This window comes from Drosophila busckii, chromosome 2L, assembly GCF_011750605.1.
Source record: "Drosophila busckii strain San Diego stock center, stock number 13000-0081.31 chromosome 2L, ASM1175060v1, whole genome shotgun sequence".
NCBI classification, from domain to species: domain Eukaryota; kingdom Metazoa; phylum Arthropoda; class Insecta; order Diptera; family Drosophilidae; genus Drosophila; species Drosophila busckii.
The window spans coordinates 16,047,412-16,058,771 of NC_046604.1; the positions used below are offsets into that span (position 1 = coordinate 16,047,412).

The 11,360-nt window shown below is 37.0% G+C and overlaps 2 protein-coding genes across 4 annotated transcripts; both read right to left on the reverse strand.

Moving 5' to 3' along the window:
* Positions 1-224: 224 nt before the first annotated feature.
* Positions 225-6,518, reverse strand: LOC108598083 (putative gustatory receptor 28b). 3 transcript variants are annotated; one of them, XM_017984700.1, is made up of 3 exons: positions 5,610-6,518; positions 460-1,017; positions 225-397 (listed from the first exon to the last, which is right to left on the reverse strand). In XM_017984700.1, exons 1-3 carry the CDS (start codon positions 6,384-6,386, stop codon positions 272-274), a joined length of 1,461 nt encoding a protein of 486 aa, XP_017840189.1. In that variant the 5' UTR covers positions 6,387-6,518; the 3' UTR covers positions 225-271. The 3 variants fall into 3 exon arrangements, with proteins under 3 accessions (XP_017840189.1, XP_017840197.1, XP_017840206.1); XM_017984708.1 differs by lacking the exon at positions 5,610-6,518 and adding an exon at positions 3,591-4,565; XM_017984717.1 differs by lacking the exon at positions 5,610-6,518 and adding an exon at positions 2,158-2,836.
* Positions 6,519-7,561: 1,043 nt separating this feature from the next.
* Positions 7,562-8,248, reverse strand: LOC108606239. Its single transcript, XM_017996222.1, has one exon. It carries the CDS (start codon positions 8,246-8,248, stop codon positions 7,562-7,564), a length of 687 nt encoding a protein of 228 aa, XP_017851711.1.
* Positions 8,249-11,360: the final 3,112 nt, after the last annotated feature.

Sequence of the window (11,360 nt, forward strand, 5' to 3'; positions counted from 1 at the left end):
CTGTTTAATCTCTCTTTCACTTTTTTGTTATGTGCCGTAGTTCTTTGCTTAGCAGTGCAGCTTCTGCTTATTCATTCTTTTTCATTCATTTGCTTACTTCAATGAAAACGCAACGCACATGTCGATTAACTGTTTATTGCTATATAAGAAATGTATACATATGCTAAAGCGACAGTTAGCAGAGGATAAAAACACTTAAGCTATTAAATATTATTGTTATTTTTTTTTGTTGTGCTGCACACAGTGGGATGTTAATTAATTCTTGCCAATTCTAGTTGGTGTGGTTCGTCAAATTTTGCAGCGAGCCACAGCAATCGCTGGAATTTTCCACGCCACTTGGCGAATTTGTTGTAAACTGCAGCAGTATAATAAGATAAGTGGTTAAAGCGCCGCTAATCTGGTAAGTAAAATAATTAATCATTATATATATAATCAAATCTGCTCTCTTTTTAGACTTACTGTAAAGTAGAGCGTGCGATCAATGTTGAATAGTCCAGCAGCTGTAAAATTAATTTTCAAGTGCATCAGCTGCATGGAAAACTGCTGCAGCTTTTCCTTCACCTCTGCGCTCTTCGTTTTATTCAGCAGCGAGTGCACAATGCCGCCCGTTTTCTCGCTTTTCTTTATGGCGCGATTGCTGCCCTCAACAATGGATATAATAGCAATCAAATATAGAATCATCTGGCAGGAGAAGAACGTAACGAATTCCACAGTTTTGAATTTGCTTTCACGCTTCGATTTGCCCAGCAGCGTCTCCAGCACATAGTAAGCATCAAAGACAATGATGAGAAAGGCTATGGAGATAATGGTGAGCAGCTGATAAGTGAAATATTTATTTGCCGTAGCAGCTGCTTCGCATATGAGTTGATGTATTTCCATGGATTCCTGTATAATTTCAGCCGGATCTTTGGTCACAATGGTGTACATGGAGAACGAGTCTAGACATTGTAAGGAACGCTGCTTTTGCACCGCCTTCAAGCTGCGTGTGTCCCACTGATGTGCCAAGTTCTTAAGCACCTGCAAAATATATAAAAGAACATTGTAAGTTTGTAGTTTTAAGTTAATACAGTAGATATTGATAAGGTGCAACTGCTGAAATACGAAAATTAGTAGAAAAATGTTCTATAATTCTAATTCAAACTTAAATCCATTAACGTAGCTAAACAAATTTATAATTTCTTATAATTCTAAATCCAAATAATTCTAATTAAAATCAATTTTTAAATGCATTAAAGTAACTTAATATGTTTATAAATATTTTTAAAATTCAAGCAGTGATATCCGATATTGTAAGCTTCAATATTTTTGCATTCCCTTAAGAGCTCATGTCATATAAGCAATATATACTATAAGTTTGTTTTATATACTAAGCCCACCTCATTGAGAGCGCTGCAATAGATACGCAGCTTTATAAATAAGCCCACATAGAGCATGGTGACCACGCAGAGAGTGACATTTGGTATAAAGTAACTGAAAAGTAGCCCAAACTTCATGTAATTAGCATTGAAGCTGAATATCATGTAAATGCTGAGGCAGCCATAGGCAAAAGTTGAGCAGCATAGAAACAAGGCCATGCAGTTGATTTGCGCAGCTGCTTGACTCTGTTTGAAACTGATGCCCACTTTGGGAAATATTTCAGACTCCAGCTGCTCGTAGAGCTGCATGAGGTGCAGCAAACGCTTGCGTTGAAACAAACTTAGTAACATTAAAGACATCATGCTGTTCATGCAGTTAAACATTTCCATATCGATGGTTACTGTAGCGAGATCGGTTACGGCCAGCTCAGCCATGGCCAGTCGACGCTCCATGAATGTTTGATAGAAGTTGAACATATAGAAAACTAAGCGTATGAAAACGTTCGCGTAGCCGTAGCTGCTGCACTTTAGCCGAGCCTTGGGGCCAGCGCTCACATGGTACGGCATAATGCCCATCATTAAAGCAAAACCGAATGGGAGGCGATAACAATCGTAGACGTTCTGCGGACGCGTTAGCCCGACTAGATATGCCGACAGCCACATGGCGTATGCGCAATATTGAAAACGAATAAGCTGTGACATTTGTTTTAATTATAGTGAAAGCGCTGATATCTGATTAACAAAGCAATTAACTTAGACAATCGGGAATTTATATTTATGCCTCTATTCACTTTCAGCTCACCTTGTTGAGTGCCTCAAAGTGTTGCCAGCAGCGATGCAACATGGCGCCCAGTAGCAGCACCACGCTCAGCAGAAACACCTGCGGCACATAGAAAGCAACAGCAGCAGGATAACTAGGACGTACGCCATTCCACAGCATCAGGCAGAGCGAGCTCACCAAGTAGGACAGCTGCACGCTCATTATGAGCAACAGCTGCGAATGCCTCAGCCGCATAATGCGCGGATAACTGAAACAGACGCCCAAGTCGAGCAGCCGCTCATCAATGCGTGCGATATAATCGCAGAGTTTGATCAATTTGCGCACACGCAGCGCGCTGCAGGCAAAAAGCGTCGACATGCCCACCAAGCTGATGAATTTCTGCAGAGAGTCGCCCACCTGCGATATCTTCGATCTGAAGAAGTAGCCCACAATGCTCTGCTGCTGTATCAAAGCGGTGAGAAAGCAATAGCCAAAGAAACTCAACTGTAGTAAAGCATTTAAATAGCCCAAGCGACTTAGCTGAAAGTGCCTAGCACCTGCCACGCCCCGCAGCCGAAAAGGCGTCAGTCCAAGCAAATAAGTAAACAGCAGCAGCGTCTGCTCCGCGCCGTGTGCATCGCGTGGTCTAAACAAAGTTCGCCAAAGCTGCCACATCGCGATCGTAAGTAAACTCACTACGCTTACAGCCAATGCGCTTTTATAGCCAACTTAACTAGTTTAATAATTAATTTTAAAGCGTTTTATAATTTGTCTGTCACTCACTCATTCAGTCAGTCAGTTAGTTAGTTGTGTGCTATGACCTGTGACCTTGTCAGTTTTCCTTTTTTCTTTGCACAATTTTCTTGTTTGTTTGTTTTGTCTATGAAATTATAAAACGCGCACGTTTCAGCTGCTCTTTAATTAATTTAATTGACTATTAAACGTTCGCTATTGTATGTGCAACTTTAAAAGCGCTGCTAAGTATGCTATGAAAATTGTGCGCTAGCTGCACGCGTTGCAAGTTATTATCATTTATTAAAAATAATAATTTTTATGTTATATCACAACTAAAACTTAACAAATTCATTAAATTGATTTACGTTTATGCGAATTAAAACTCCAAGGTATATTACAAATTTTAAAATATTTTAGATAGCATATTGAAATTATAACAACAACAAAATTAACAAATAAGTGAATAATATTTACATTTTGATTAGCAAAGCAAATGTAGAAACATAAATTTAAATCATACACTGAAGTATTAATATACCTAAGATAGATTAAACGGTTTGTAAAATTATTCTACTATTTAATTAAATTTTTTTAAATTATTTTACTTTCTGTAACATATAAAACAACAACTAAAAATATCCAAATAATAATTTGGTAATGCCAGGTGAGCTAACATTTATTATTGTTTATTCTTTATTGCTTTATTTACATTTCTCTCCCACCTCCGCCCGCTTGCTTACCTTATTGACCATGATGAAACGCATTTCCACGAGATACGTAAAGCAGGAGAATAGAGCAATTGAAATCGCAATCACCGTATGCTGCACCATGAAAGTGAATTGCAGCGCCAGAGTGGGCGACACATTGGAGGAGTACAGGACGGCAAAGGTGCCCCAGGAGAAGGCAAGGTTGACCAGGAACATGGAGAGCATGACGGCATAGCTGAAGCTCAGCACTTTGCTGTACATGATCTTGACTCCAACGCTATGCAGCTGCAGATCCATGGTGTGGAACTTTTGCAGACACTGCTCCAAGCGGTGCTTAGGAATAATGGCAGCCAGATAAATGACAGTGACGCCAATAAAGCCGCTGACAATCTGCATCATATCACCAAAGTAACTAATGCGCGAGCGAAAGAAATAACTGGCAACCGATTCGCAGTCATTGCAAATGGTTAGAACATAGCAGACGCTATACAGACCGACATGGATGAGTCCATTGGCATAGCCGAACCAGGACTTTTTAATCTCGCGCTGCCCAGAGGTGGCGCAGTGACTGATGTAAAAGGAAGTGAGTCCATGCAAATAGGTGACGAAGAATAAAGGACGCAGGCACTCGAACACTTGCTTGGCGGTTAACCAGCGACGCAGACGACGCCGCAGCGGATCGCACCAGCCGCTGCTCAATGGCGCCGCAGCCAGCTCGGTATCCTTCTCCACATCCATATCCATATCCATAACTATATCCATTTGCATTACACGCGCGCACGTTCTGCTCAGCTGGAGCTTGTTAAGTCAACTGACTTGAGCCAGCAGCCTGACAAATAATTTGCATGGCAGTTCCAACTATCTCCCTCCCTTTCTCTTTGTGTGTGTGTGTATAATGAGGTGGGGTCAGCCACATTTCATTCATTTTCATTCACTTTGCATTCATTTTGTGCTTTTCATTGTCGCTTTAAGTAAACATTGCTACATTTTTATCCAATTGCCATTTGACTAAACGTTTGCATTTTAATTAATGCGTCTCTCTCTCTCTCTATCGCTCTCGCTCTCACTCTAATTAGTTATGCGATTTACTCACTTTTTATATATTTTTTGTGGCACGTTTGCTCTCTGGGGTGTCTTCCTGCTGCGCATTGACTGACAGCTGTCTAAATGGAAGATTTCTATCTTCAACTAAACGTGTTAATTGACTTGACAACAAGCTATTGAAGTTAAACATTTGCAGCTTTAGCTCAACTAATTTAAATCATACTAAAGCATAATATTCCTTACATCCTTTAGCTTAGCTATTGTATAGCTACTAAGCTTAATGTAGTCTAATATAAGTTGTCATATTTCGCATGAAAATATTTGCATTGTTGGCAAACAACAAAAACCATGAAGCTCATAAATGTTACCCCAAATTGAATCTACCAGGTAGATATAGCACTAATAGATATAACTATTGCTAAAATGTGGCTTATGGCCAGTCATAAAATTAATGAAAATTGTAGACCAAGTATTTATGTTAGTTACAGTGAAATTAGTTACAGTTTTCATGGCTTGAGTTTTTAGGTTTGTTTATAAAACAAAGCATAGATAAAAGCAAAGCATTCTAAATTAAAAATTAGCAACTGCTTTGAGAATATAAAATAGTAAATTTTTAATATTATTCAATATGTTAACGACCATTTAAAAGGAAACTCCATAGCTTTAACTAGTAGTTACATTAATATTAAAAATAGTACAAGATAAATCAAATTAAAAGTAATTTATAGTACAAAGGAATAAGTTATATTGCTTTCTTTTTAAGCTTAATTTTTTTTTAATTAACATTGTAAAATAATAATAATAAATTAAGCATTAGAATATACCTAAATTTGTTATATGTTTTCTAAGTTTTCTTTGCTGTATCTCATAAAATTTATGAGAATTTTTCTTACACCTAATTAATTTCTGTGCTAACTATTTTTCGCTGTAACTGTTATTGATACTTTGCCTTGTGTTTGGCTAATAGAATAATATTCTACTTTTTAACAGACTCAACGCCTGACTCACCTGATTGACGATGCTGAGGCGGCGCTCAAAGCTGAACGCAATTATGCAGAATAAACAAATTGCTATGGAGACCACCGAGTGCTGGAGGAAGAAGGTCATGCAGACGCAAAAGCTGGGCGTGACGCCCAGCGAGACGAGCAGCTGAAAGACGCCCACAAAGTAAACGCCCAGGATGAGCAGCTTGAAGACCAGCAGCAGTATGGAATAGCGAAAGATGCGTGAGTACTTGACACGCACGCCAATGTTCGAGAAATTTGTGTCCAAGCTGTGTAGGATGGTGAGAGTGCCCAGCAGCTTGCAGCGCTTGAGGATGGCCGAAGTGTAGATGACAGCGCCAGCAATGAGGCCATTGAAGATCTGCAGGCGATCGCCAATCACCGAAATTTCAGTGCGAAAGAAATAACCCACAATGGACTCGCCCTGACGCAGCGAGGAAATATAACAAAAGCCAACGAGGATAATGTAAACAAAGATGTTGAAAATGCCAAAGCAGGACATTTTCACATAGGACTCGCCCATCTTGCGACGCACCACATGAAACGGCGTTAGGCCATAAAGAAATGTTAAAAAAAATAAAGGACGCAGTGCCTCATAAACCTGCGACGAGATGAAATATCTACGCACGCGATGCAGCGTTGCCGACATAACTGAGAGAGCGAGAGCGACACGCACAACCGTTTGCCACAAAGTGTCAACACGAACTGCAGCAGGACTACAGGACTCTGCTGAACAAATGGCGCAAACCGGAAGTGTATAAATTACGAAGCGTCTACGCATATGTCATGATGAGGTTGCGTCGTCATTAAGCAAACACAGACACAGCGACAGGATTTAGGATTATGGCAACAAGTTGTTGTCATTGAAGCAGCAGCAACAACAGCAGCAGCTCAAGCAGCAGCAGCAGCAGCATTGAAAGTAAGTCCTTGCTTTTATTATTCCTATTTTTATTTGTTTACTTTACGCATTAAGCTGCAAGCAGCGTACTCTAGCATATTAAAATATTGCAAATATTTTAGCTAAAATTGAAATTTCATTTTACTTTCACTTGAATTTTATAGCGCGTTTGCTTTAACATAATTAATTAATTAAATTTTATGCGCTGCTTCAAGGCTAGAGCTATACTTCACTACACACACACACACTTCTATATAAAAAAAAAAGTGTATCTCAATCGCATTTACAGTTACACTCAGTTGCACAGCTTACGAGGCGTATGCGCAATTTGAGCTGCAAACTCAAGGCTTGCTTGTATTGCTTTCAACGCATATGCGCAGCAATTTATAAAAATATTTAGCATTTAAATTTTCTTTTTCAAAAAAGCAACAATTACTAAGGCATTTAATATAGTTTGCTATATTTACTAATTTGTTTAAGAGCATCTCATAGAGTATTTTAGCAAGCGCTTGGGCATTATTTTTCACTCGCTGTTTTCCTCTGCTATTTGTTCGCTTTGTGTGCATGCATAATGTATGTCCTGCGTCCTTTATGGAGCGTGGCATGCAAAGTAATGTGAGCAAGTTGAATGACGTGTCAGATACGGATACTTTGATTATGTGTGTGTATTGAGCCAAGCAAGCAACAGTGGGTAATGTGTTATTTAAATATGCTACAGACTAGCTTATAAATAATAGTTTGTACACAAAGTGTTAATGAACTTTGTTGTGAAGAATGCAAAATAAGTAAATAAATTACAAAATATGCAGGAATTATAAATAAGAGTTATGTGATTAAAAATTGCAGCATCAAAAAGTGAATTTTCAACTTTTCTTGCTAATTATATTGAAATAAATGCAATTATTTAATGAAATGTTTACAAAAGAATTAAGCTAAGTAAACTAAAATGATTAATTCTTTAAAAATTATTGTAGACAAAAGTAAATTGGCAATTTTTATATATAAGTTGACTTCAATTTCTAAAGCTTATGTTTGAATGTAATCTCTAACTTTCTGCTTTATACTTTCCACAGATTTGCACTTACCTTATGCAGTCGCTGCAAGCGTCGCTGGACGGAATGCGTCAGCAGGCAGAACATGGTAACGACCATAGAAAGCGTAAGCACCTCACCGATCATAATCAAAACAAAAGGCCAGCTAGCCTGCACCTGCATTTTGGCAAAGCAAAGCCAGCAGACCAGAATGATGAATGCATCGAGGGCAAAAGCGAGCAGCACCACCAGCAGGCCCAGATACTGCACTTGGAAATAGTTAATACGTATACGCAGCTTAGCCAAACGACGATCAATGGCGGACAGCAGCTCAATGGATTTTCGCCAGCTGCGACGCTGCCAGAGCGGCAGGATAAAGATCATAACCCCGGCCAGCATGCCAACCGTATTATGAACATGTGAGCTGCTCTGCGAGATGTCAGTGCGCATGAAGTAGCCAATCAGATACTCGTTATGCACTTGTGAATAAGCGTAGCAGTAGACAGCGAACAGAAAGCGAGCAAAGGCATTAACAAAGCCCAATTTGGATTCACGCAGGCTAAGCTCAGCCTGCTGCTCATCCCAGCCCACATAATAAGGCGTTAGTCCTTGTAGAAAAGCCAGCATTATAATCAAGCGTATGCTGCTGTAGAAGTTGTCTGCGCGAAATACACGTTGCCAGCGTTTGCGGCAGTTGCGACTACAGCGTGGCATGACGATGAATACAAAACTGCAAGCCATACACCAAAATGTTGCAGTCGGCGTTGCTGTTATTAGCGTTTAATTTAACCCCAAGTGTGCTTATTATAGTTTATAATTAAAATTGAATGTATTAGCTATTAGATTGCATACTAGTAGCGCCATCTATGGGCTATAACTTGTAAGCAGCGAATACTGCAGCATAATTTAAAGCAGTAGCTACAAATTCAAATTTTAGCAACAAGCTTGCTAACTTATTAATAGTTATGATTTCAATGCAACATTTAAGGCAACTGCATATATTCAATTTGATCTTTAATTAATTTTAATCAAAATTGTAATTCAATTGCAAATCTTATTTCAATTGTAATTTCTTAATCAATGCAGCTGTCACTTCTTGTTAAAATCTCTTAAATTTGTTGCCAAATTGTTAAAAATTTCTTAAATCTGCTGCAGCCCAAGTAAATTACCTACGATAGCATTGTCTACAGTTCGTTGCATCTTTAAACAATGCAAAAGCAGATTGCATAACCGCGTTAGACGCTTAATGAGCTGACAGCCACGTCATCAGTTAAACAATATAGAGAAACATAACAAATCATGTGGCTTAGTTAGAATTTTGTCGCACAATTTGCCAACAGGCAACAATAAGCGACAGCAACAGCAACGGCAACGGCAACAAATGTGCATACAAGTACGCTATATGGGTATTCAAGTATATGAGCCAAACCAGCCATAACAATAACCATAATAATAACAAACCGCAACGGAAGGTTTGTGTCTCGTACATCTTGTGGTGTCTACAGATCCGACCAGGTCCGCTTGACAATGGCGCCGCTTTGTTTAATCTCATCCAAAGCTAACTAAAGCTCCACAAAATTAAATACTCTTGTTTATAATAGCATATAGAATATAAATTTATTTAAATACTTTTAAATACATAAAATACATTTTATTTATACATTATTAATTTAAATTAATCATATCTAATTTTGTAGTAGCGTATGTAAACGTCTTTATACTTAAGCTATATGTTTTTCATTTTCACACGTGCAGCATGCACAGACTTCATTTAATTTATATGTAGATAAGGCAGCATGCGCAGCGACTGCGATGCCAGCTGCTGTCTGAGCTACAAAAAGAAAACAATATAATAATTAAGTTTAAATATACATTAAATTAAGTCAAGTTAGGTAAATATAAATATAAATATGTATATGATTCATCAATAATAAATATATATATGATTCATCAATAATAAATATAAGTTTTAGTTTAATATCATTTGGTTGTTTTTGTAATTTTGCTGTTGTATATTTGTTATTGTTGTTGTATATTTTTCTTGTTGTTGTTGTTGTATATTTGTTGTTGTATATTTGTTGTTGTTGTATATTTGTTGTTGTTGTTGTTGTTGTTATTTGTTGTTGTTGTTGTATATGTTCATTTGAATGTGTGTTTTGTTGTAATATTTTTTGTAATTTTTGTTGTTGTTGTTGTTGTTGTTGTATATTTGTTGTTGTTGTTGTATATTTGTTGTTGATGTTGTATATTTGTTGCTATTGTAGTACATTTGTTGCTTCGACAGTAACAAGCGAAAATGGTTTGTTCACAAAAAATGCAAAAAAACACAAAATCCACTTTTGCTCGAAAACTACAAGGACGATTTCGAAGTCCTTGGGCATGCAAATAGTGTAAAGCGAGTCCTTTAAGTACATATCACTCTAAGGACGAAAGTCCTTACAGGAGCCAAGAAATACGTTAAATTCGTTTTACAAAAAAGTCCTTGTAACTCAGATGTCCTTTGGAGGATCTGGATCCAAGTGATACCAAACAATGCTCCTTTTAAAGGACTATTATCCTGCAGAAGGACACCCGAATCGTCCTTGTAGTTTTCAAGCTACAGCGGATTTTGTGATTTTGTGGCATATTTTGCGACTGAATTACAATAACAACACGCACATTAAGGGGAGCGACAACAGCAACTGTTGTAGTAGTTGTTGTTGTAATTGTATTTGTTGTTGTAATTGTTGTTGTAATCGTTTGTATTGTTGTTGTTGTCAATTACAACAACAAATACAACAACAACAACTACAACAACAAATACAACAACAACAACAACAACAGCAACAACAACAACAAATTCAATACAATTACAACAACAACAACAACAAATACATATACAATTACAACAACAACAATACATATACAGTTACAACAACAACAACAAAATACAATTAAACAACAACAACAAATACAATTACAACAAACAACAAAAATACAATTAAACAACAACACAATCAAACAATTACTAAACAACAACAATACAATTACAACAACAACAACAAATACAATTACAACAAAAAACAACAACAAACAAATACAATAAACATTAATGCTTAAACGCAGACAATTGCGAGATTGCACTGCTCAATTAACACAACAACAACAACAACATAACAACAACAACAACAACAACAACAACAAAAACAATACAATTACAACAACAACAACAACATACATATACAATTACAACAACAACAACATCAACAACAACAACAAACACAACAACACAAACAATAACAATTACAACAACAACAACAAATACATTTATTTTTGAGTAACTTGAGTATTAACACAACATTACCAAACACAACAACAACCCCCAACAACAACAAAACAACAACAAACAAAACAACAACAACAACAACAACACAACACAAACAACAAACAACAAACAACAACAAAATTACAATTACACAACAACAATTACAAATTACAACAACAAAATATAATTACAACAACAAATACAATTAACAACAACAAATATAATTAACAAAACAATGTAGCATCAAGCGACAAAATTACAACAACAACAACAACCATACAATTACAACAAAACCAAATACCATTTACAACGGGAAGCAACAATTACAACACAACAACAATTTCAACAACAACAACAATTACAACCAACAACAACTACAACAACAACTACAACAACAACTACAACAACATTTACTACAACTACTACTAGAACAACAACAACTACTTCTACTAGTACAATAATTTTCAAACCATCCAGGATACACAAGAAAAATTCTAGGGGGTTGGTCGATAATATTGCCAA